The sequence below is a fragment of the Chlorocebus sabaeus genome, chromosome 20, assembly GCF_047675955.1.
Source record: "Chlorocebus sabaeus isolate Y175 chromosome 20, mChlSab1.0.hap1, whole genome shotgun sequence".
Classification (NCBI taxonomy): Eukaryota; Metazoa; Chordata; class Mammalia; order Primates; family Cercopithecidae; genus Chlorocebus; species Chlorocebus sabaeus.
This window is the reverse complement of record NC_132923.1, coordinates 74,040,679-74,062,794: the sequence shown is the minus strand read 5'-3', so window position 1 is coordinate 74,062,794 and position 22,116 is coordinate 74,040,679. Positions and strand designations below refer to the sequence as shown.

Here is a 22,116-nt window from a genome sequence, read left to right as displayed (position 1 = left end):
TTTAAATAGAGACGGGCTTTCACCATGTTGGCCAGGTTGGTCTCGAACTCCTAATCTCAAGCGATCCACCCGCCTTGGCCTCCCAAAGTGCTGGGATTACAGACGCGAGCCACCGCGCCCGGCTGTCTTGTGTTTTGATGCTTGAAAATAACCTGAATATGGAAAATAAGTGCACATATTCCTTGATGTTTTATAAGTAACCTACAGTCCTAATTATGGCTTGGTTTCGAGTTCCTTCACAACAGGATAAGAAGGCATCCCGGCCTTTTTTTTTTTTTTTTTTTTTTTTTTTTTTTTTTTTTTTTTTTAAATCAAAGTGAGGCTTGGTTAGGCTCTTATCTTGGTCCTGAGTGCGAGGAAGGAGGGCCGCAATGCATGCTGGATCTTGCAGTTCCTGCGCCAGAGGCAAGGGCGTGATGCTGCATGGCCTGCTGGTAGTTGAAGTCCAAGTGCTCAACAGGCATTTATGGCAGCAGTAGTGTGGTTTGTCTATCAGAGTGACAATGCTCACAGATGGATACTTTCTCCTGGTTCTTCGCTTAGCTGCACTGGTGGTGGATTAGCGGCTTGGGGTGGCGAACAGGTGGGAAAAAGAGATGGATAAAGTAAGCATAGCAGAGGCCTCTACGCCGCTGCTATCGCTACTGCCAATCGCAAGGCTTTCGTATCCCGGAAGTGGCTGATCTGATGGATTTGACGCGGAGGCGGTTCCTCTTACTACGGTGGCCGGGGTGCTAAAAGTACCTGTAGCTGCGGCGCTGAGGTCGGAACGTGTGCGTGTGTGCGGGATACTTTTGTGGCGGCTGCTGCTAGAGCTGGAACGTTTCCCGGGTTGGTGGCTCCTGCACATTTTTACAGTTCTCCAGTCCTTCTGTTTCGGTGAGGGATCGGCTTGAGGCTAGAGGAGTCGAGAAATTTGGGACTTAGTGTCTCTGGTCGCCGAATGACCGGGTTTCTTGGGGAGTCCGCCTTCAGTGAAGACCCTGTGGCCAGCCATCTGGGTTCTCCGAGGGTTTTGGCGCCTCCCTTGTCTCTCCTTTGTAGTGTCATTTGTCTTCTGACTCTTCCTCGCTCTGTCCTGGGTTCCAGAGATAAACCGTGAGCCTAACTGTGGGCAGCTGTTCCTCCTTTCCTTGTGGTTTTCTTAGATGTTGCAGGCAAGACCCTTTCCCCTGATCTATCGCATCCATTTGATCCCTCCTCATGCCAGTGCTCTGTCGGCCCTGTTTCTCCTCGTTTAAAAAATAAAAAAAGGGAAATAATAATAACTGGATCCTCACTATCTCTCTGTTCTCATTCCTAGCCTCTTTGTCCCTTTTTGGTGTTTGTTACTGCTTCAAGCCATAACACACTACCTTGCATATATTAATGCCTTTCCGTCTAAATATTAACGTTCATTCACTTTATTTGGTTCCCGCTCACCGTGAACTCTCCCAACCCTACTCGCATCTAAGGGCTTTTGAGGTTGGAGGTGTAGAATAAATTCTTACATATGATGACTATGTTCATATGTGAGAACCTTCAGCGGTCAACTCAGCATCACTGCTTATTGAGTTTATATATCTTATGATTTCTTTGGCTTACCTTTTCGTTTTGTATTGGTTATTTACCCACATGGGGCTCACTGCTACCCTATAGTTGGAGAAGAATACCTCGTCTTACATCTTTTTATATCCAAATTACTTAGGAGTTTTCTTACATTTTCCTGCTTGGACCATATGTCCTCAGTGGGTTTTTGGCAATGATTTTGTGTCAGTTGATGGCAGAAAGAGACAAGGGAATGATCTTTCTTGCTTGCTTGTGACTTGTAATTAGATTATGAACCATTGAGAGTACCCAGACGGATTGGAAAGGCTTTGAAAGGTAAAGTCTATGTATTTTCTGAGTTTCAAATTGATAAAGCTCTTCTTTGAACAAGGGAGAGTTTCTAGTTAGTCCAATAATCTGAGGCTATATTGAATTATCAGTTCATTCGCTATAAAATTTTAGAACCACATGTCAAAAAGTGGCCAATCTAAGGAATTGTGTAATTTAGCAAAAAGTCATTAAAAGCAATTTAATTAATGCTCTTTTTCTTTAAAATAGGATTCAAGTATGTGGAAAAATACATTTATGGTGATTGGTTATGAATTATTTCTAGACATTTTGATAGTTCTGGTGAACAGCATCGTATTCTGTTCACTAATGTTTTATAAAAAGGCAGAAATTTTCTGACTTTCTGGGGAGCCACGTAACTGAAATGAGTTTGCAGCTTGTTTTCTATTCCAATTATTGCACTAAAGAGGTTCTTATACTAAGATTATCATTCTTTTTTAAGCTATCAAAATGATCTATACATGTCATTAAAATATAAATATTAATATTGGTACAATGTTAAATTAGGATTATTCCTAATTAATGCACAAAATGCTGAAATGGTTTCAGTCATGCTTAAGATTGGGGCAAAATATATTTCAGAATAAATTTACTCATATAATTTTTTATTGAAAAAAATGATAAGCTAGCCATTACTTAATCTCTTAATATTTCTCCTGAGATTTTATTCATTTAATAGGCATTTAGTGACTACTTACTATTTAACTATTGTCACAAAATCACCAAAACATTTATTTGTAAGAGTATCCTCTTGTCCTCAGCTCTGCTTAGATGCTTTTAAAGCATTAGCTCAGTTATTCCAACTAAGTAAGCTATTATTATTTACATTTAACAGATGAAAAAACTGAAGCTTGAAGAATTTAAGGAATTTACTTCAGTTCCTTTCTACTCTTCCCACTACAACAGCTGCAAGGATTTGTGCTCTATCCTGAAATATATAAAGAGAATAAAATCAACACATGCTTACTGAGCAGCTATTACATACCAGACACTCTTCAAGGTGCTTGGAATATAGCAGTGAACAAGAAAAGTCCCTGCTCTTAGGGAGCTTATACTCTGGCAGAATGTATGAGATGTAAACTTTGCCTTCAGGCATCAGAAAATATAGTCAATATGTATTAGATTTGATGGGAGTGTTTCAGTATGTTAAAAGTGAGAAGAGAGATAACTAGGGAATGTTTCATGAAAATGAGATCTAATCTGGAATTTAAATAGTGCTTAGGGATTGGTAGGTAGAAATTAGGACCCTGTCTCAAAAAAAAAAAAAAAAAAAAGTAAAAATCTGTGATATAGAATAATTGTTGAGCCTTATAAAGCACTTTTTAATTTTTTTGGACTATTTATAAATAAAATTGTAATCTTTGACATGCATTCAATCATTTAGCGTTTATTTATTAACTAGACACTCTTCTAGGCCACAGTGGTATAGTAGTGAGTAAATACGGTTTTTACACTCATAGAATTTACTGTCTAACAGAGGAGGCAGACATAAATAGTCAAAGAAATTGAAAGTTACAACTGTAGTAAATGCTGTTAAAAAAGTACTCGATGTTACACAGAGGAAGAACTGATTACAGAGGGGATAAGAGTGGGGATGGGGAGAGGCCAGTTAGAAGATTGCTGGAGTAGCCCAGTTGAGAGATGATATTTTGGAAAAGGTGGTGGTGGTAAGAGGGAGAGAAGTGGATGGATTCCAGAGGTGTTCAGGGGGCGGAACTGGGTGATGGATTAGATATGGAAGGTGAGGTAGAGGAAGATATTGGCTAATCTTAGGTTTTTGGCTTATATAACTGGAAGGATTGTTGCACCGTTCACTGAGTTAGAGAACGTTGAAAGAGGACCAGATCTGGGAAACATGCTTTGTTTATTAGTATTTTTTATTGTGGTAGCAGTGTTTAAGGTTAATTTCTTAGTTACTTTTTACCCTTTTGTCATTGTTTTAGTTTTGTATATTTGAGTAATGCTATACCTAAAATAATGTTTTTTTGGTATCATTTTTTCTTGATTGAGCAGGAGTGGAGTTCTACATGAAAGCATCTGGAAATACCTTGGTCTGTGTTTTGAATCTATCTGTAATATATTAAACCATATATATGAATAAGTAACTGAATAATGCACTTACATGTCATCTTTATTTTCACTTGAGATTTGGCAGTGAACTGGCATCTGGTTAAATTCTAACTTCATTCATTTGGTACATATATAAATATAAATGCACTAGGGAAAAAATACATGCTTTTGATTTTTCTCTGAAATGCTTCATTCATGTAATTTTTGATAGATATTGAACCCAAACAGTAGTGATTTATAGTTTTTTGTTTAAATTTTACATTTCTTAGTGAAGTGATAGAGTGTATACAGCAAAGAGACTTTGGTGTCAGACTGCCTGGATTCACAGTCTCTATTTGCTATATACTAGCAGTATGACCTTGAAGAAGTTATACAGCTTTTCTAGGCCTTTTTTTTTTTTTTTTTCAATTTATAAGATGAGGATAATAATAGTGCCAGCCTTATAGAATTGTTGTGAGAATTAAATGAGATGATATATGTACATAGGTTAATAAAATACTTGGTTCAGATTTTAAGTGTTTATTATCATTATTATTATAGTGATACTGGGTCCAAGATCATCTTGACTCCTGTGACACCATTTTAATTTTAGGATACCTTGTAACTAATAAAACTCAATTCGAGAAAAAAAATTTATTTGGTATTTAGATTTGGAGAAAATATATAAAATAGTTTTGCTTATTCACTCTTGTCCCAGATAAACCAGCACATAACCAATCTTTCACAGAATTCTGAGATTATGTGTAGTTTACAGCTGTGATGGGAAACTTAGGGCGATTAGTTTGTGATTACTTATTGTTTGTTAGGATTATTACCTTTATTTTTAGCCAAACCTTTTTGAAGTTTGAACTCGCTTTTAGCTCTTATGAATAGGGTGAAGAGTAGTTAGGCTTTATGAAGTCTGATCAGCTGCTCTAAAATCAACCTAACTTCTACCTTTTTCCCTTATTTTTTTCTTTTTACTTTCAAACCTATAAAAACATTGAAATGGTAGCATGACAAATACCTGTATATCCTTTTATCTAGATTGTTAACATTGTGCCTCTTTTACTCTCATTCCTTGCTGTTAGACAAGTGCTCTTTCTCTCTCTATAAATACACACACACACACACACTTTTTCTTCCTGAACTATTTGAAAGTAAGGTGGAAACATCACACTGTACTCCCAAATAATTCATCATGCATCTCCTAAGAACTAGCACATTATTTTATGTAACTATAATGCCATTAGCATATCCAAATAATTTAACCTTGATATGATGATATTATCTAATGTACAGTCCATATTCAACAATTAGATTTTTCCAAATATCCCAGTAATGTCATTGTAGCATTACAAAAATACTGAATCCAATTAAAGATATTAATTGTATTTAGTACTTGTATGTCTGTTTTATCTAGAACAATCTTTACCTTTTCTTTCTTTTTTTGTCTTCAGGTAGAATGCATCACAAAATTGATTTATCTGATTTTTTCCTCACAATTAGTTTCAGATTGAAGAGTTGTGGGTTTTTTTGTTTGTTTGTTTTTTACTATTACATGGGTGATATTTTGAACTTTCCATTTAATCATATTACGATTAACATAATGATGGTTTATTCCGTGATTGGTGATTAAGTTTGATCACTTAGTTTAGCCAGAGTTTTATATTCTGAAAGTACATTTTCCCTTTTGTATTTAATAATCTGTAGAGGTGATAAATTGAGGTCATGTGGATATTCTGTTTTGCAGGTTTTGTTTTCCTATCCAGTGATTTTAGTGGTCATTAATAAAAGCATTGGTGGTTGCCAAATAGTGATTTCCCACTTCTGTCATTCCTACATACATTTCCTGGTTCTCTTCTCTAAATAAGAGCTTTCTCTTCTATTTTAGTATCATTATGTACCCAAGGATCCTTTCTTTCAAAAGCTGTGCAGTGTGCTATAATTTGCTACCATCATTCCTTTCGATGATTAAATTATCTCAAATCTGGTCAGTAGTAGATCCTTCAATCTGGTTCCCATGACCTTTGGATATGTCTACACTGGTGTTTGAGCACTTTCTTACTCATATTTGCACAATGAGATGTTCCAGCCTCACCTTGTAAATTTGCTGCTCAATACATGGAATAAGCCATTTTACCACAGAATCCTGGTTTATTTTAGTGGAAAATGATACTTAGAAACCAAGATCTGGGCCAGGCGTGGTGGCTCACGCCTGTAATCCCAGCACTTTGGGAGGCCGAGGCGGGCGGATCATGAGGTCAGGAGATCGAGACCATCCTGGCTAACATGGTGAAACCCCGTCTCTGTTAAAAAATACAAAAAAAATTAGCCGGGCGTGGTGGCGGGCGCCTGTAGTCTCAGCCACTTGGGAGGCTGAGGCAGGAGAATGGCGGGAACCCGGGAGGCAGAGCATGTAGTGAGCTGAGTTCGCGCCACTGCACTCCAGCCTAGGAGACAGAGTGAGACTCCGTCTCAAAAAAAAAAAAAAAAGAAAAAACAAGATCTGGGTATTTAATATGCTCTTTGCTACTGGGGTGTCATTGGTTCTAGACCCTTTAAATGGACACACATATACGCATTTTTTTTCTTTTTGAGACAGTCTTGCCCTTGTTGCCCAGGCTGGAATGCAAAGGCGGATCTGGGCTCACCACACCCTCTGCCTCGGGGTTCAAGTGATTCTCCTGCCTCAGCCTCCCGAGTAGCTGGGATCACAGATGTGCACCACCACACCCGGCTAATTTTGTATTTTTAGTAGAGACAGGGTTTCTCCATGTTGGTCAGGGCTGGTCTCGAACTCCCGACCTCCGATACTCCGCCCGCCTCAGCTTCCCAAACTGCTGGTATTAAAGGCATGAGCCACTGCACCAGGCCAACATATACATTTTTTAAGAAATCATGAGTTCATAGGATACCTTCAATTCAAATTCAACACTGCAGAGTTCTCATCACTTCCTTCCAATTCCTGTTTATATCTCTGTTTTCCCAAAGAGAGAATTCTGATTCTCAATTATATCACTATTTTTACTCATCTGACCTATCCTACAACACACATAAAATAGTTTTGGAATTACTAGACTGACTGATACTGCTTCCAGCAGCAGATTTACCAAGTAAAGATTTTTTTTTTTTTTTTTTTTGCCATTTTATGTTCTTAGAATATATCCCACTAAAGGTATATATAGTCAAAATAGGTGTTCAAAGTTATTTGAATTATTTTTTCTGTGTGATTATGTTATGAATGTAAAATATAGTTAGGTTCCTACTAAATTACTTTTTAATAGACTCTTTGTAAAATCAGTTATCTGTAAAACTACTAAAGTGACATAATTTAAAACTTTATCATAATATATAGTTATAGGGAACTCTGGAACATTTATATCAGCTGGAGAATATTCAGTTTGAAGACTTGTAAGGCTCTAAACTTGTAGCTGTATTTTTTCAGTTGTAATATTATTTAAAATTAGGAATGCAAGAAAAGTGACATCGAGTGATTCCATTTGTAAGCCAAAACAATTGTGTTTGTGAACATTTTAAACAATGCTCTTCTTTTAACTGCTGATACAATTCAAGCATTAATCTTTAACAATAGACATAATTGTTAGGGGTACTTTAATTCCCAAGTAGTAGGTCTACTGTTTTCCTGTATTTATAACCAGAATGGAAAGATTTATGTTTTTCTTTAAGTGCTTCTTCTTTGTATTTGAAGAATGCTTGTTGTATTTTACCCTGTGATATTATTCATGTGTGAATATTCTCATTGGAAAGGAGGAAAATACGGCTCTTAATAGTTATGATACTTTATATCTCTATTGTGAGATATAACCACATTCAGCCTTATGGTTAGTTATAACCATCTTGCTTATTAGAATGGAAGATTAAGGAGGGCAGGAGCTAGGTTTCATGGCCCCATGTATCTCCCTCAGTGCCTTGTAGGAGTAACCACATAAATACTTGATGAATTAATGTGATATTTTGTGTTTACATTACATGTAGTACTACCTTCAGTAATATGAATGCATCTTTTTCTTGGCAAGAGTAACTAATATAATGGGCCTTGGATATGGTCTTACCTATTGTCATAGTCTGTCTTTTGTTGCTTATAACAGAATAACCAAAACTGGGTAATTTATATAAAAAAGGAATTTATTCCTTATAGTTATGAAAGCTGAAAAGTCCAGGGTTGAGGAGCTGCATCTTGTGAGGACCTTCTTGCTGGTGGGGACTCTGCAGAATCCTGAGGTGGTGCAGAGCATCACATGGTGAAGGAGCTAAACACACTAGCTCAAGTCTCACTTTCTCTTCTTATAAAGCCACCAGTCCCACTCCTCTGATAACCTGTTAATCCATTAATCCATGAGTGAATTAACTTATTTATGAGGGCAGAACCCCCATTATCCAGTCACCTCTTAAAGGCACCATGATAACATTCATATTTACTTATTACATACCTCAAAATCACTGTATCTCAAACTGAATTTCCTATCTTCACCTTAGTCTTCTCTACTTGGGTTCTGTTTCAGTTAATGGAACCATTATCCTCCTAGACATTAGACGTGAAATCTCATAGTCACTTTAGTCTCCTCTCTTGTATGTGGGCATATACACATCCATATATTTGTATGATGTTGCTAGGTCTACCGTGTCAACTTGTTACTTTTATCTACTCTTTTTTTTTTTTTTTTTTTTTTTAAGATAGAGTCTCGCTCTGTCGCCCAGGCTGTCGTACAGTGGCACAATCTCGGCTCACTGCAACCTCTGCCTCCAGGGTTCAAGCAGTTCTCTGCCTCAGCCTCTTGAGTAGCTGGGATTATAGGCACCTGCCACCACGCCTGGCTAATTTTTGTATTTTTATTAGAGATGGGGTTTCACCATCTTGGCCAGGCTGGTCTTGAACTCTTGACCTCGTGATTCACCTGCCTCAGCCTCCCAAAGTGCTGGGATTACAGGGATGAGCCACCATGCCCTGCCTTATCTACTCATTTCTAATCCTCTCACCGGTACCCTGATTGAGGTTCTCATTACCACTCATAGACAGTCTTCTGATCAGTTGAAGGAATTGGGACATTTAATGTAGAAAAGAGAAGACTGGGGGCTAGGGAGGTTAGGAGGTATGTCTTTAAAACATCAGATGGGCTCTCCAATGGAAGGATTAGTTTCAGAGGTTACAACCAGGACCAGTTAGTGAAAATAATGTGTAGACAGAAACTTGGTTCCACATAATATCATTGTAGCAAATCTAGTTGTTTAAAATTAGCAGGTATCATGTAGTTACTATGGATACTCTAAGACAGTTATGGATGCTCTGGAACGGATAGGAAAATACACAGTTTAAAACATTATCAGGCTTTTACATTTATAGCGTATTTTGAGTTTAGTACAATATTCATTCAGTGCTGACCTCCCTTTTCTAGAAGCAAGTGTTCAGTCAGAGGCTGAGGGACTGCAGTTGGCAAGGATGTTGTTATAAAGGAGATCTTGTTACTGTACAGGTGGTTGAACCCAATTAGTAGCTGGTTATTAGTGAGTCTGAACCAGAGAGCAGATCACAGCTCTCAGGATGGTAGTGATTTTTTTTTTTTCTTTTTTGAAATGGAGTCTCGCTCTGTCACCCAGGCTGGAGTGCAGTGGCGTGATCTTGGCTCACTGCAAGCTCCACCTCCTGGGTTTATGCCATTCTCCTGCCTTAACCTCCTGAGTAGCTGGGACTACAGGCGCCCGCCACCACACCCAGCTAATTTTTTGTATTTTTAGTAGACGGGGTTTCACTGTGTTAGCCAGGATGGTCTCGATCTCCTGACCTTGTGATTCACCCGCCTTGGACTCCCAAAGTGCTGGGATTACAGGCGTGAGCCACTGCGCCGGCTGTGATTTTTTGTATTCTTTTAAATTTACAGGTTTTCTTTCACTACTCCTCTCCACCCAAGTACTATTGATTAGGAAAGATTAGTGATAGCTTGTATTGTGTGAGACGATGGTCCACAACTACTGTTAATATTAATACTTACTAGTGCCAGGCGCAGTGGCTCATGCCTATAGTCCTAGAACTTTGGGAGGCTGAGGCGGGTGGATCACTTGAGGTCAGGAGTTTCAGATCAGCCTGGGTCACATGGCAAAACCCCATCTCTACAAAGAGTAGAAAAAAGTAGCCAGGTGTGGTGGTGCCTGCCTGTAGTCCCAGCTATTAGGGAACTGAGGTGGGAGGATTACTTGAGCCTGAGAGGTCGGGGCATTTGGCACTGCACTCCAGCCTGGGCAACAGAGTGAGAGCTTGTCTCCTCAAAAAACAAACAAACAAAACAGAAAAAAAAAACCAAAAAAAAAAAAAAAAAACCCCAAGAAACCAACACACACACAAAACACCAAAAAACAAAAAAATATTAGTTATTAGATGCTTTGTAAATTCTCTTTCAGTTCTGAGATTCTTATATCCTTCATTTCTTGTAGGGGTTAATTACACTTTGTTGATTAAATGATTTGCCTCTTTACCTTTTATATAAAGATAGCAGTCTCAGTATAAGACTCTGTAAGTCTCTGTATAAGACTCTATATAAGTCTCTATATTAACTCATGGTGTTACCTCTTATATAAAGACTACTATCTCTGTATAAGAGGTTAACACCATGAGTTAATATTAAGAGCTTGGAAAGTTGCGTTTTGAAGTATAGAGGCTCCAAGTATTCGTAGTTACCTTCGACTTATCAGAGGTTACCAAGAACCTGACGTAATTAAAATGTATTTATCAAACAACTGTGTGGTAAATATTATGTTCTTCTTAGAGATAAGATCAAGGCTTAAGGCTATCTTAAAAATAGCCTAGATGTATTAATAATTCTTATTTTGGTCTTCAAGTACATGATTGAGGTCATTTAAACACCTTACATCTTATTTAAGTTGGTTATGATGATGACTTTGCACAGTCTGTGAACATGCAATATGCAGTGCTGCACAAGTGGAGGTTTTCACCACAAGCCAGGTGTGAGGAACTTGGTAGAAGTCATGTGTGACCATAAATGTGTGTCTGCTTAATACTTAGTTTCTTTCATGTATATTTTACTCGTTAGATTTAAGAGAAGAATGCATTGGTATTTTATTTAAGTTGTCATTATAAAGTAGCGGGGCATTGATTCAGTGTTTTTTATTGGAGGATGTGATCCTGAGGAGTCCTAAGAATGTCTATAAGATTTTTCTTGAGGCAAAACTATCTTATTAGTCTCTCTGCTATCAGCCCTTTATTCTTTTCAAAAGCATTTTCTGAACTTGCATGTCCTGACTTTATTGTTCCTTTTTTCAGTCTTTTTGTCATTATCTCTTACTGCTGTGTACCTTGCCTACCCCTTAGCTCTGAAAGGGGACATTGCACATAAATATTATTACTATCGCTCTCCCCTTCATATTTGCCACTTTTTAAAAAGATAAGGAAAAGAATTTACAAACTGACCATTTATAGAGTACAGGTTCAGTGCATGAAGATTGGCAGGTATAGGTGAAGAGAAGGAATAGAAATGGACACAATAATTGATGTTTCTGTAAACAAAGAAGAGGGAGAGAAGAAATGAGAGCGAAGATGGTAGCCCATTGTATTAGAGACCTTCAAAATCGGATAAGGGATTGATATTTGTTACTAAAAATGCAAGCAGGTAGAAAAGGTTACATACAATAGATAAAAGAGTAGACTTCACGGTTCATTTTATTTGATGATACAGCTAAAAGCACATAAAAAATTCTAAATCAATATCTATATTTCATTTAACAGCAGAATACTATTTGAGGAAGATGCCCAAGCATTCACAAATTCCAGAGGTCTGCAGTGTTTTTACCCATTGCGCCATATGACTGAGATGTATTCCATAGACTTTGTCCCTAAAGTTCTGCCAGGAGCATTTACTTGGCCTTAAATCCTCAGTGGATAAAGTAGTCTACTTTTTGCTAGATGGGAGAGGCTGATTACCTTCACCTGCCCTTCTTGTACATTGATTTGAGTACTCTTTACATTTATCAGTTTACAATTTTTTGACTATCTTAATGCATGGTTATTGGTTAGAAAAGTGACTCTAAAAATGACATCTGGATCTCAATCGATAATTTTCATATCAAATGTTGTAGCTCTGCTCTCCAAAAGAATTCTGCTTAGTCTTCACTGTGCTTTTTGTATCATTAATAGTAAAGTTAGGAATAAACCTCATCTGTTAGCTTTATCTTCGTTTACTGAGATATGATAAAATAAAGTTTTCTCTTTAATACTATTATCCAGTTAAAATGGATTTGTTAGAATGTTAACAATGAAATATGAAGATGGCAGATGATAAGGTTGTTGTAGTATGTGTTAGTAAAGAACATCTGCTTGAAAAAAGATTTAGTAATTTTTCTAAGCCAGGGATGGTGATGGGTGCCTGTAGTCCCAGCTACTTGGGAGGCTGAGTCAGGAGGATTGCTTGAATGCAGGAGTTTAAGTCTGCAGTGAACTATGATTGCACCACTGCACAGTCCAGCCTAGGCAACAGAGGGAGACCCCTTTTTACTTAAAAAAAAAAAGAGAGAATATTTAATGATTTCTCATAGTTTTTAAAGAAATAATTCATAAGCACCTTCTAAAAATAGTTTGGAAATTGTGAAGTATATTATTTCGATGCTTTTCCAGACTGAGAATCTAATGACACCACATAGAATAAACAAGAATTTTGGCTATCAGTTAATCACTGGGGCAGTGAAAGCAGGTATTTTAACTGCTACAGAGATTGAAGTATACTGGGTAATGGCTAAATTATTACTTTTCTTTATGCTTTGTAGACAAATGCATTTTAATTTTTTTTTTTTTTTTTCAAAACCGGGGAAGTGGTTTCCTCATTTGTATGGTTTTTTTTTGTTTGTTTTTTTTTTGTTTTTGTTTTTTCTCATTTACAGTTAAACTAAAAGTACTGTTTGTCTTGCTTTCCTTGGCTTATCTGACGCAAATATAAATAAAATATTTTAATAGAACAAAGCGTTAATTTATTACTTTTTCCAAATGTTACCCCATTTATTTTAAGGAGAAACAAAAATTATGAATTAACAAGGAATAATCCTCTGAGTTATTTTATTTAGCTAGAGTTGCCATGGGAAATTAAATTGAGGAAGTTAAATTTTCACATGACTAAATAGCTGAATCTGATGTCTTTAAGAATCACAAGAATAAGGTTCTTTATTTTAAAAAGGAGAAAAAAAATGTCTCAGCATTTTAACTTTGCAGCTGTTTAGGAATTTTGTAATAGGATATCTTCTCTGTCAATTTTTTAGTCTAGCAGTTTCAGTTGTATTGTTAGAATTTAATATAACCTGGTTACATTTGTAATTTAGTGTATTCAGTTTTTTATTTGAGCAGTTTACTTTTGAATAATTTTGGTGTTTTTTAAAAGAGGCTCAGTGTGAACAATTTAAATAATAAAGAGAAATGCAAAGAGGAAAGTCAAAGTAGAGGTTCATTTCTTAGACGCCAACGTTATGGGCTGGGTGCGGTGGCTCATGCCTGTAATCCCAGCAGTTTGGGAGGCCAGGGTGGGTGAATCACCTGAGGTCAGGAGTTCGAGACCAGCCTGGCCAACGTGGTGAAACCTTGTCCCTACTTAAAAATACAAAAATTAGCTGGGCGTGGTGGTGCATGCCTGTAATCCCAGGTACTCTGGAGGTTGATGCGGGAGAATTGCTTGAACCTGGGAGGTGGAGGTTGCAGTGAGCTGAGATCGCACCATTTCACTCTGGCCTGGGCAGCAGAGCAAGACTCTGTCTTGGGGAAAAAGAAAAAAAAAGAAACTAACATTATGAACTTCTAGACATTGTTTTATGTATATATGTACATGTGTGGGCATATGTATATACATATAGAATATGTATCAACATGCATAAGTTATATTCATACTGTTCCCTTTTTTTTCTCTATGCCCTCGATATCTTTTTATGGTGATAAATATAGATCTATATCATTGTAATACATATATGCCATAAGTTAGTCATCAGCAGATGATTTTGTGTCTGTTGTGTGCTGACTGTGCTATTCTTTGCCATCAAAGAGTTAATAATTTGAGAAATAATTGTTATGTTTATGAGTTAATAATTTGAGAAATAGTTATGTTATTGTTAATTATGCTTGTTTCTTCAGGATTGGCAGTTTTATCTCTTGTGATGATGAAAAAAATTCATTTAATGTACATTTCTTAGGTATAGTAAGGTTGAAAATATTTCGTATGTTTATGGCCTTTTTCTTTTTCCAATTGCCTTTTTTCTGTTTAGGTTTTTCCTTATTGATTTATAAGACCTTTTTGTATATTAAGGACATTAACTTTTTATATATGTAATTGGTATTGAACTTTTTTCCTTTTTGTTGGATTGTAACTGAACCTCATGCTGTTTTTCTTCTTTCTTTACAAAGTTTTCATTTTTATTTAATTACATTTTCCTGTCTGATTTCTGGTTTTGTATACCATACTTAGAAAAACCTTGTCTTTTTTTTTGAGATGGAATCTTGCTCTGTTGTCCAGGCTGGAGTGAAGTAGCACAATCTCAGCTCACTGCAACCTCCACCTCCTGAGTTAAAGCAATTCTTCTGCCTCAGTCTCCCAAGTAGCTAAGATTACAGGCGCTTGCCACCACGCCTGGCTAATTTTTTTTTGTATTTTTAGTAGAGACGAGGTTTCACCATGTTGGCCAGGCTAGTCTTGAACTTCTGACCTCAGGTGATCCACCCGCTTTGGCCTCCCAAAGTGTGGGGATTACAGGCATGAGCCCACCATGCCCAGCCAGAAAGGCCTTTTCTACCCCAAGATTTAAAAAATAATTTAAATCTATGTTTCCTTGGAGTATGTGCACATATTCTTACGTGTTTGCATTTGTATTTAAAAAATTGATTCATCTAGAATTCATCATTTATTGAGGTAGTCATTTAGCTTTATTTTAAAAACTGTCTAGCTTATTATTTTAGCATTATTTATTAAATTAGCCATCTTTTCTCACTCATGTGAAGTATTTTTCCTTTTTGGTACTAAATTCTTAAATATGCTTGGGTTTATATTTGTACTCTCCATTATGTTTTATTCAGTTTCATCCTGTGCTAATAAGAAAAATAAATTTAAATAGTACTAAACTATACTGTAGTTTTATAGTGTGTTTTAATATGTGGTAAGGCAACTATCTTCTTCAATAGGAATTTTTGGTTATCCTTTATAAAGTGTCTCAATTTGTATTACTTTCCAACATGGCTCAAGGGATCATCTTTTAAGATAATCTATGATTTCTCCAAAGTTAAGATTTTTAGAAACAGCCGTTTTAATATCTATTTCTTTTTTTTTTTCTTTTTTTGGAGACAGAGTCTCGCTCTGTTGCCCAGGCTGGAGTACAGTGGCACGGTCTCAGCTCACTGCAAGCTCCACCTCACAGGTTCAAGTGATTCTCCTGCCTCAGCCTCCTGAGTAGCTGGGATTATAGCTGTGCACCACCACGCCTGGCTAATTTTTGTATTTTTAGTAGAGATGGGGTTTCACCATGTTGGTCAGACTAGTCTCGAACCCCGGACCTCGTGATCCGCCCACCTCAGCCTCCCAAAGTGCTGGGATCACAGGCGGGAGCCACTGCGCCAGGCTATTTATTTATTTTTGAGACAGGATCTTGTTCTGTCGTCCAGGTTGGAGTGCAGTGGCACAATCATTGCTTACTGCAGCCCTAACTTCCTCGGCTCAAGTGATCCCCCAGCCTCCCCAGTAGCTGGGACTATAGGCGCACGCCACCATGTCTGGCTAATTTTTAATTTTATAGGGAGAAAAACTCACTACGTTGTCCAGGCTGGTCTTGAAAACTCCTTGGCTCCAGCAGTTCTCCCCTTCAGCCTCCCAAAGTGTGGGGACTACAGGTGTGAGCCACCATGCCTGGCTCCATTTAAATTTTTTTACAGAAATAAAGTGGGTTTCATTCTTTACAGAAGAATGAAATTTAATTTTAGTCATATGAAAAGTAACTGTGCTGAATTATTTATTAAACTAGCAACAACTCATGTTTAGTTTAACCTTATGATAATAATTTTATTGTTCTCAACTACTCTAACAATGATAATGAAAGTATTTTCATAGAATGGTTAAGGATGTGTTCCAAAGGCGTTTCAGTTGTTTCAAGTTTGGAGGTAAAGTTGCTCTGAGTAAATAGTGTAGCTACATAGCAGGAATTTTGACCAAAAATATGAAATAACAACTTAACAATTTATTCCACTCTAAGTGCCTTGAGGTTAGAATATTTGTTTCATTAATTTCTGTATCTATCACAGCATGTTTTCTTAGTTTTTAATTTTAATTTTTGTGGGTACTTAGTAGGTATATTTATTTATGGGGTACATGAGATGTTTTGATACAGGCATGAAATGTGTCATACTTACATCATGAAAAATGGGGTATCCATTCCCTCAAGCATATATCCTTTATATTACAAACAATTCAGTTATGCTCTTTTATTTTTAAATGTTCAATTAAATTATTATTGACTATAATCCCCCGTTGTCCTATCAAATACTAGGTCATATTCATTCTTTCTATTTTTTTTGTACTCATTAACCATTCCCACCTCTCCCCAACCCTCTCATTCCCCTTCCTAGCCTCTGGTAACCATCCTTCTACTCTCTGCCTCCACGGATTTGTCACAGCATCTTATCTTGCTTATGTATTTACTTAGGAGTCATTATCTAAGATACAGACTTCGCCATATTAACATGTCTAATTGTGCACTATCTTCATTTTTTCCCCATCCAGTTTAAGGCATCTTGATTTTCACACTTGCTGTGAACTGCCCAGAGTATTCTGGATGGCTGGTGATGGGAACTGTCTGAACCAAAGTCTTCCCTGTGGCCGCCTTTCTTTCAGACTTAGAAAGAAGATACCTGCATGTACATTCTCTGATTTAAAAATTTTGGATCTAGAAGATCAAGCTTGGTGACTTTTTAAAAATAATTTTTTAAAATTTTGCAAATAATAAATGCTTTTGTTTAAGATGCGGGCAATTGTGGTATTAAAAAAAAAAAACCACGGAGAAACTACTTTTAACATTTTGGTGTACTTCTTTCTTACTTTCTAACTCCCTTCATTCCCCCTCCATTGTCCCTGCCCTTGCCTGTGTCGTATGATACATAAGTTTCAGATTCTGCATAGTGTTTCCCCATTTTCGGAGACATTTTTAATGGATGTATAATCCATCATGTAGATGCACTATATATAATTCACACATTTTATAAACTCTTTTCCTTTTCTTGCTTTTCCAGATTTTGCTAAATTATGTATGCAGTTTTCTTGAGGAAAATTCTTCCTTCCTTTTCTTTATTCTAGTGTCAGTTAAAAAAAATTCTAATTCTGGTGAGAGTGCCGCTAGTGATGTACCTATATTTTATATCAGTTCACTGATTCCTTTAATAAATATTTTTGAGAACCAATTGTGTGCCAGGCAGAATTTAAGGACACTCAGTTACAGTATAGTGCAATGAGTGTGGTGATACAGGAAAACGTAGGATCCTATGAGAACTGAGTGGAGGACTCCTATCTTAGTTTACAGTTTAGAGAGGGTAGTCAGGAAATCTTACCAGTCTTACCAGAGGAAGTGAAACTGAAGCTGAGTTTCAGGGACTCCGTGATAGTAAGGTAGTCATACAGTGAGGGTGAGTAGTAAGGCACTTCAGGTAGAGGGAACAGATGCAAAGGCATGAGGTGCCAGATAATATACAAAGTTCAGGAAGCTTTGATATTAATATTAAATGTGGTTTCAGCATTTGCTGCAAGTGAAAGAGTAAAAGAGGAAGCCGAGTAAGTAGGCAGAGGTTATTTCTTGAAGGGCCTTAAATATCATCATCCTTAAGTACCAGGAACTATGCCAAGTGCTAGGGGTATAAACAAACAAAAACAGCAGAGTCCTTGAGGAATGTGTTAATAGCTTTCATTCTCATTTATATATCAGCAGTTCTCAAATTAATATGCCTAGCCCAGACCTCTCCTTTGAGTTCCAGATCTATGTATCCAACTGCCCAGTTGATTGACATCCTGAGAATATATCTAGAGTGTAAGTTCCAAGAGAACAGGTATTTAATTGCCTTTGTTGTCTCAACTGTACCTGCAGTGCCTAGAACAGTGCCTGGCAATAATTTAATGATTAAAGAAAAGAATGGCCGGGTGCGGTGGCTCATGCTTGTAATCCCAGGACTTTGGGAGGCCAAGGTGGTTGGATCACGAGGTCAGGAGTTCAAGACCAGCCTGCTGGGAGGTGGAGATTGCAGTGAGCTGAGATGTCGCCACTGCACTCCAGCTTGGGTGACAGAGCGAGATTCCGTCTTAAAAAAAAAAAAAAGAGAGAAGGCTGGCGAGGTGGCTCACACCTGTAATCCCAGCATTTTGGGAGGCCGAGGTGGGCGGATCACGAGGTCAGGAGATCAAGACCATCCTGGCTAACACAGTGAAACCTTGTCTCCACTAAAAATACAAAAAATTAGCCGGGTGTAGTATTGGGCGCCTATAGTCCCAGCTACTCGGGAGGCTGAGGCAGGAGAATGGCATGAACCGGGGAGGCAGAGCTTGCAGTGAGCTGAGATTGCGCTACTGCACTCCAGCTGGGGGACAGAGCAAGACTCCATCTCAAAAAAAAAAAAAAAAAAAAAAAAAAGAAAGAAAAGAACGGCTCTCTGCTTGTGTTTCTCAGAGACATCTTAAATACCACATATCTCAAGTCAAATTCATAATCTTCTCCCTTTAACCTCTCCCTCTCCTGATGTTTTCTATCTCAGTGATTGGCACCATCTGTTCAGTTTCACTGACCAAAGTCTGGGTTTATCTTTGGCATATCCCTGTTCTTTACTTTCCATATCCATTGTATCACCAAGACTTACTGAATTTTCTACGTGTTTCCTCAGATGTCCATTTCTCCATCTTCACTGCTCCAGTCCAAGCTATCATCTCCTAGTCCTATATAATATTGATTGAACATCCTTAATCCAAAAATCAGAAATCTAAAATTTTCCAGGATCTGTAACTTTTTGAGTGCCAACATGATGCTCAAAGGAAATGCTCATTGGAGCATTTTGGATTTTGGATTTTCGGATTAACGATCCTCAACTAGTAAGTATATATAATGCAATGTTAAAAAAGAAATCCAAACACTTTCAGTTCCAAGCATTTTGGATAAGGGATACTCAACCTGTAGTAGTAAACTCATTATCTACTCTTGTTCCTTTCCGTGTTCTTCTCCATGCTGCTATTGAAGTAAAACAAACAAACTTACTGAATCTGGTTATGATATTCCTGTTTGAAACAAATTGCTTTTAGGATAAAGAACAAATTTTTTAACCTGGTCTATAAGGCCCTTTGTGCTTTGGCATCTGTATAACCCTATAGCCTCATCTCATGCCACTTTTTTAGACTTTTCTGTTTTCTGGTCACATTGACTTTTTAAGTTCTTCCAATAGACCATGCTTTCTCCTGGTTCAGAACTATGATGTATAATTGGTAACTTTTAATACATATTATAAAATGGAATGTCTATTGTTAGAGAAATGAATGTATCAATATTTTTGAGTAGATATTTATAATCCTAAAAGGGTAATGTTCTGTGTAGCATTCTTTTCTTGAAAAGTAAACTGTCTGTGAATTATTGCAAATAAGCACAAGCATTTTCAGTGATAATTTGTTCCTTTTCAGATTATATCACACATCTCAATTTTCCCTGAAGTCAGTAATAAAACAAACACTTATGAGCTACATTTATTCTATTTTAAAGTAAGACAACATTTTCCATTATAAATTTAAGCCATTCTATTTTTTAAGTGCTGCAGTGTGGAGATAGGAAGGGAATGTAGGAAATACGTTATTTAAAAAACAAAACAAAGTAATTAGACTTTATGTGAAAGTAGTGACTAATCAATATAAGTGGAAGCTTCCATTCTGAAGACAGTGAAGATTTTTTAAATAAGATTTCAAATCACCTTCTCTAATTACAGATAAAACAAATCTTGGATATTCTCACTTGCGCCAGGGCACCAGAGCAGAGCTGTGTTACTAAATTGATTTATTGTATTCAATTGTGAGCAGTTGGGGGAGATTATTGCTTAGTTTTGCATGATAGGTTTATTGTTGTATATTTGGTAGTAAAGGTTTTTTGTAATTAAAATATAGAATATCTTACTCTATAAGATTTCTGTTTGTAAAATGATAAATTGGTTTCTTGTTTATTTCTGACTGTAAAAAGAGAAATTGTTTTGTTCATTTCCAGTTCAGATTGTATTTAATTACTTAAGTAACTTTAACAGGTATGGCTCCATATAACCATATATATAGTAATTACTTATTTTTCCTTAATTTTTTAAGTCAGTATAAAAGATTAAACTCTACAGAAGAATGCAATCAAGTGATGGCTTTTCCTTTAGAATTTGAATATGGAGGCTACAGGAACAGATGAAGTTGACAAGCTAAAAACTAAATTTATATCTGCTTGGAACAACATGAAATATAGTAAGTATCATGTTTTGAAAATTGTATAAATCCAAAGAAATATTTGGCAATATTTATCATCTTCCCTCTTAAGTCACTGACAATTACTTGAGAATAAATGGCATACTTTACTTTGAATGAAATATTTCTATAAGGAATGTAGTTAAAAATATCTCCTGAAGAAAGAGCCAAGTATCATCATAAACATTGCTTAGAAAGCTTAGAAACTGAAGCATATGATGTGGTCTTTTTTTTTTTTTTTTTGGAGACATAGTCTTGCTCTGTTGCCCAGGCTGGAGTGCAGTGGTACAATCTCGGCTAACTGCAATCTCTGCTTCCCAGGTTCAAGTGATTCTCCTGCCTCAGTCTCCTGAGTAGCTGGGACTACAGGTGCGCACCACCACACCCGGCTAATTTTTTTTGTATTCTTAGTAGAGATGGGGTTTCACCATATTGGCCAGGTTGGTCTTGAACTCCTGACCTTGTGATCTGCCCGCCTTGGCCTCCCAAAGTGCTGGGATTACAGGTGTGAGCCACTGCACCTGGTTTTTTTTTTTTTTTTTTTAAGTTGCTAGAGTATGTTAATATCCTCATGGCTTGTGTAATTTTTTTTTTTTAGCGTTCTAAAGCGTATAGAATTTGAGGTGATGATAATACCTTGGCTTTTCAGATACAATTTCAGGCAGCCTCATTTCTGTGCCAGGTACTTGGGCAGAACCAGCTTCAACAGGAAAAAAGCTCATATTCATAAAATAAGTGTGAAAACAGAATTCAGTATAACCCCTTGAGAATGCAAATTCAGGAAAAACACAATTGGCAGTTTAAATTTTGTACTATAAGAACATTGTGAGAACTTGATAAAGACCATTGTGAGCTATCTGAAAATAAATTAAAATTAAAATTTTTTCTTTCTTTTGCCCTTTAATTGGATAGTTTTTAAAGTGTGTTTAAAATTGTTAACTTTATTTGAAACTAGCATAAATTGCCTGTATTTCCAGTTCATTGTACAAATATTGTGTTTTGCAACTGTTGCCAAAAAATGCACATCCATAAATAATAATTAATGGTTTGAAATTAAATAAAAGAAAATGCTGCTGTACTTTTAGTCTGAAGTCTTTTAATTACAAAATGTTTTTTTTTCCCTTTTTTTGCTAGGTTGGGTGTTGAAAACAAAGACGTATTTTAGTAGAAATTCTCCTGTATTATTGCTTGGAAAATGTTACCATTTTAAATATGAAGGTAAGTGCAAAATTTGTGAATCATTGAAAAATTTTTGTAGAAATCATCATATAACTTTTTATTATTTTATTTCTAGATTAATCTACTTTTGCAATATTTCTGTTAAGTATTTGTATTTCTTATAGCCCATGATATATTACTTTGTTGTTTGGGTTTCTTGTTAACTACTTGAGGATAAGGATCTTGTCATCTTTTGTTCTATCCCTGTGATTTTGGACTTATAGTATGAGTACTAAGTAAATATTATTTGAATTGAGATGTTAATATTCTTTGTCACATTCTTTGATAATTAAAAGTATCACCTTAGTTAATCTAAAAATGATAATTTTTTTCAATTCTTAAGGATGTTTCAGTATCTGAAATTGACTTTACTTGATGGTTTTGAATTTCTACGTATACTAATGCTTTCAGTAATTTTCTTATATTTTCTTTTAATAATTCGTGTCACTCATTGGGTGCCAGGCACCATGCTAGG

The 22,116-nt window shown here is 36.5% G+C and overlaps 1 protein-coding gene across 9 annotated transcripts in view; it reads left to right on the top strand.

Moving 5' to 3' along the window:
• The first annotated feature begins 564 nt into the window (after window positions 1-564).
• ATG4C (autophagy related 4C cysteine peptidase) overlaps window positions 565-22,116 on the top strand; it is an 81,781-nt gene continuing 60,229 nt past the window's right edge. The window contains exons 1-4 of one of the 9 annotated variants that reach the window (XM_038000767.2): window positions 713-831; window positions 18,830-19,034; window positions 20,280-20,423; window positions 21,558-21,641. In XM_038000767.2, coding sequence (XP_037856695.1) covers window positions 20,348-20,423; window positions 21,558-21,641 — 160 coding nt within the window. In that variant the 5' untranslated portion in view covers window positions 713-831; window positions 18,830-19,034; window positions 20,280-20,347. Of the gene's footprint in view, window positions 584-707; window positions 880-18,829; window positions 19,035-19,613; window positions 19,692-20,279; window positions 20,424-21,557; window positions 21,642-22,116 lie in introns of those variants that run through there. The other 8 variants (XM_038000779.2, XM_038000763.2, XM_007978494.3 and 5 more) reach the window with 8 other exon arrangements.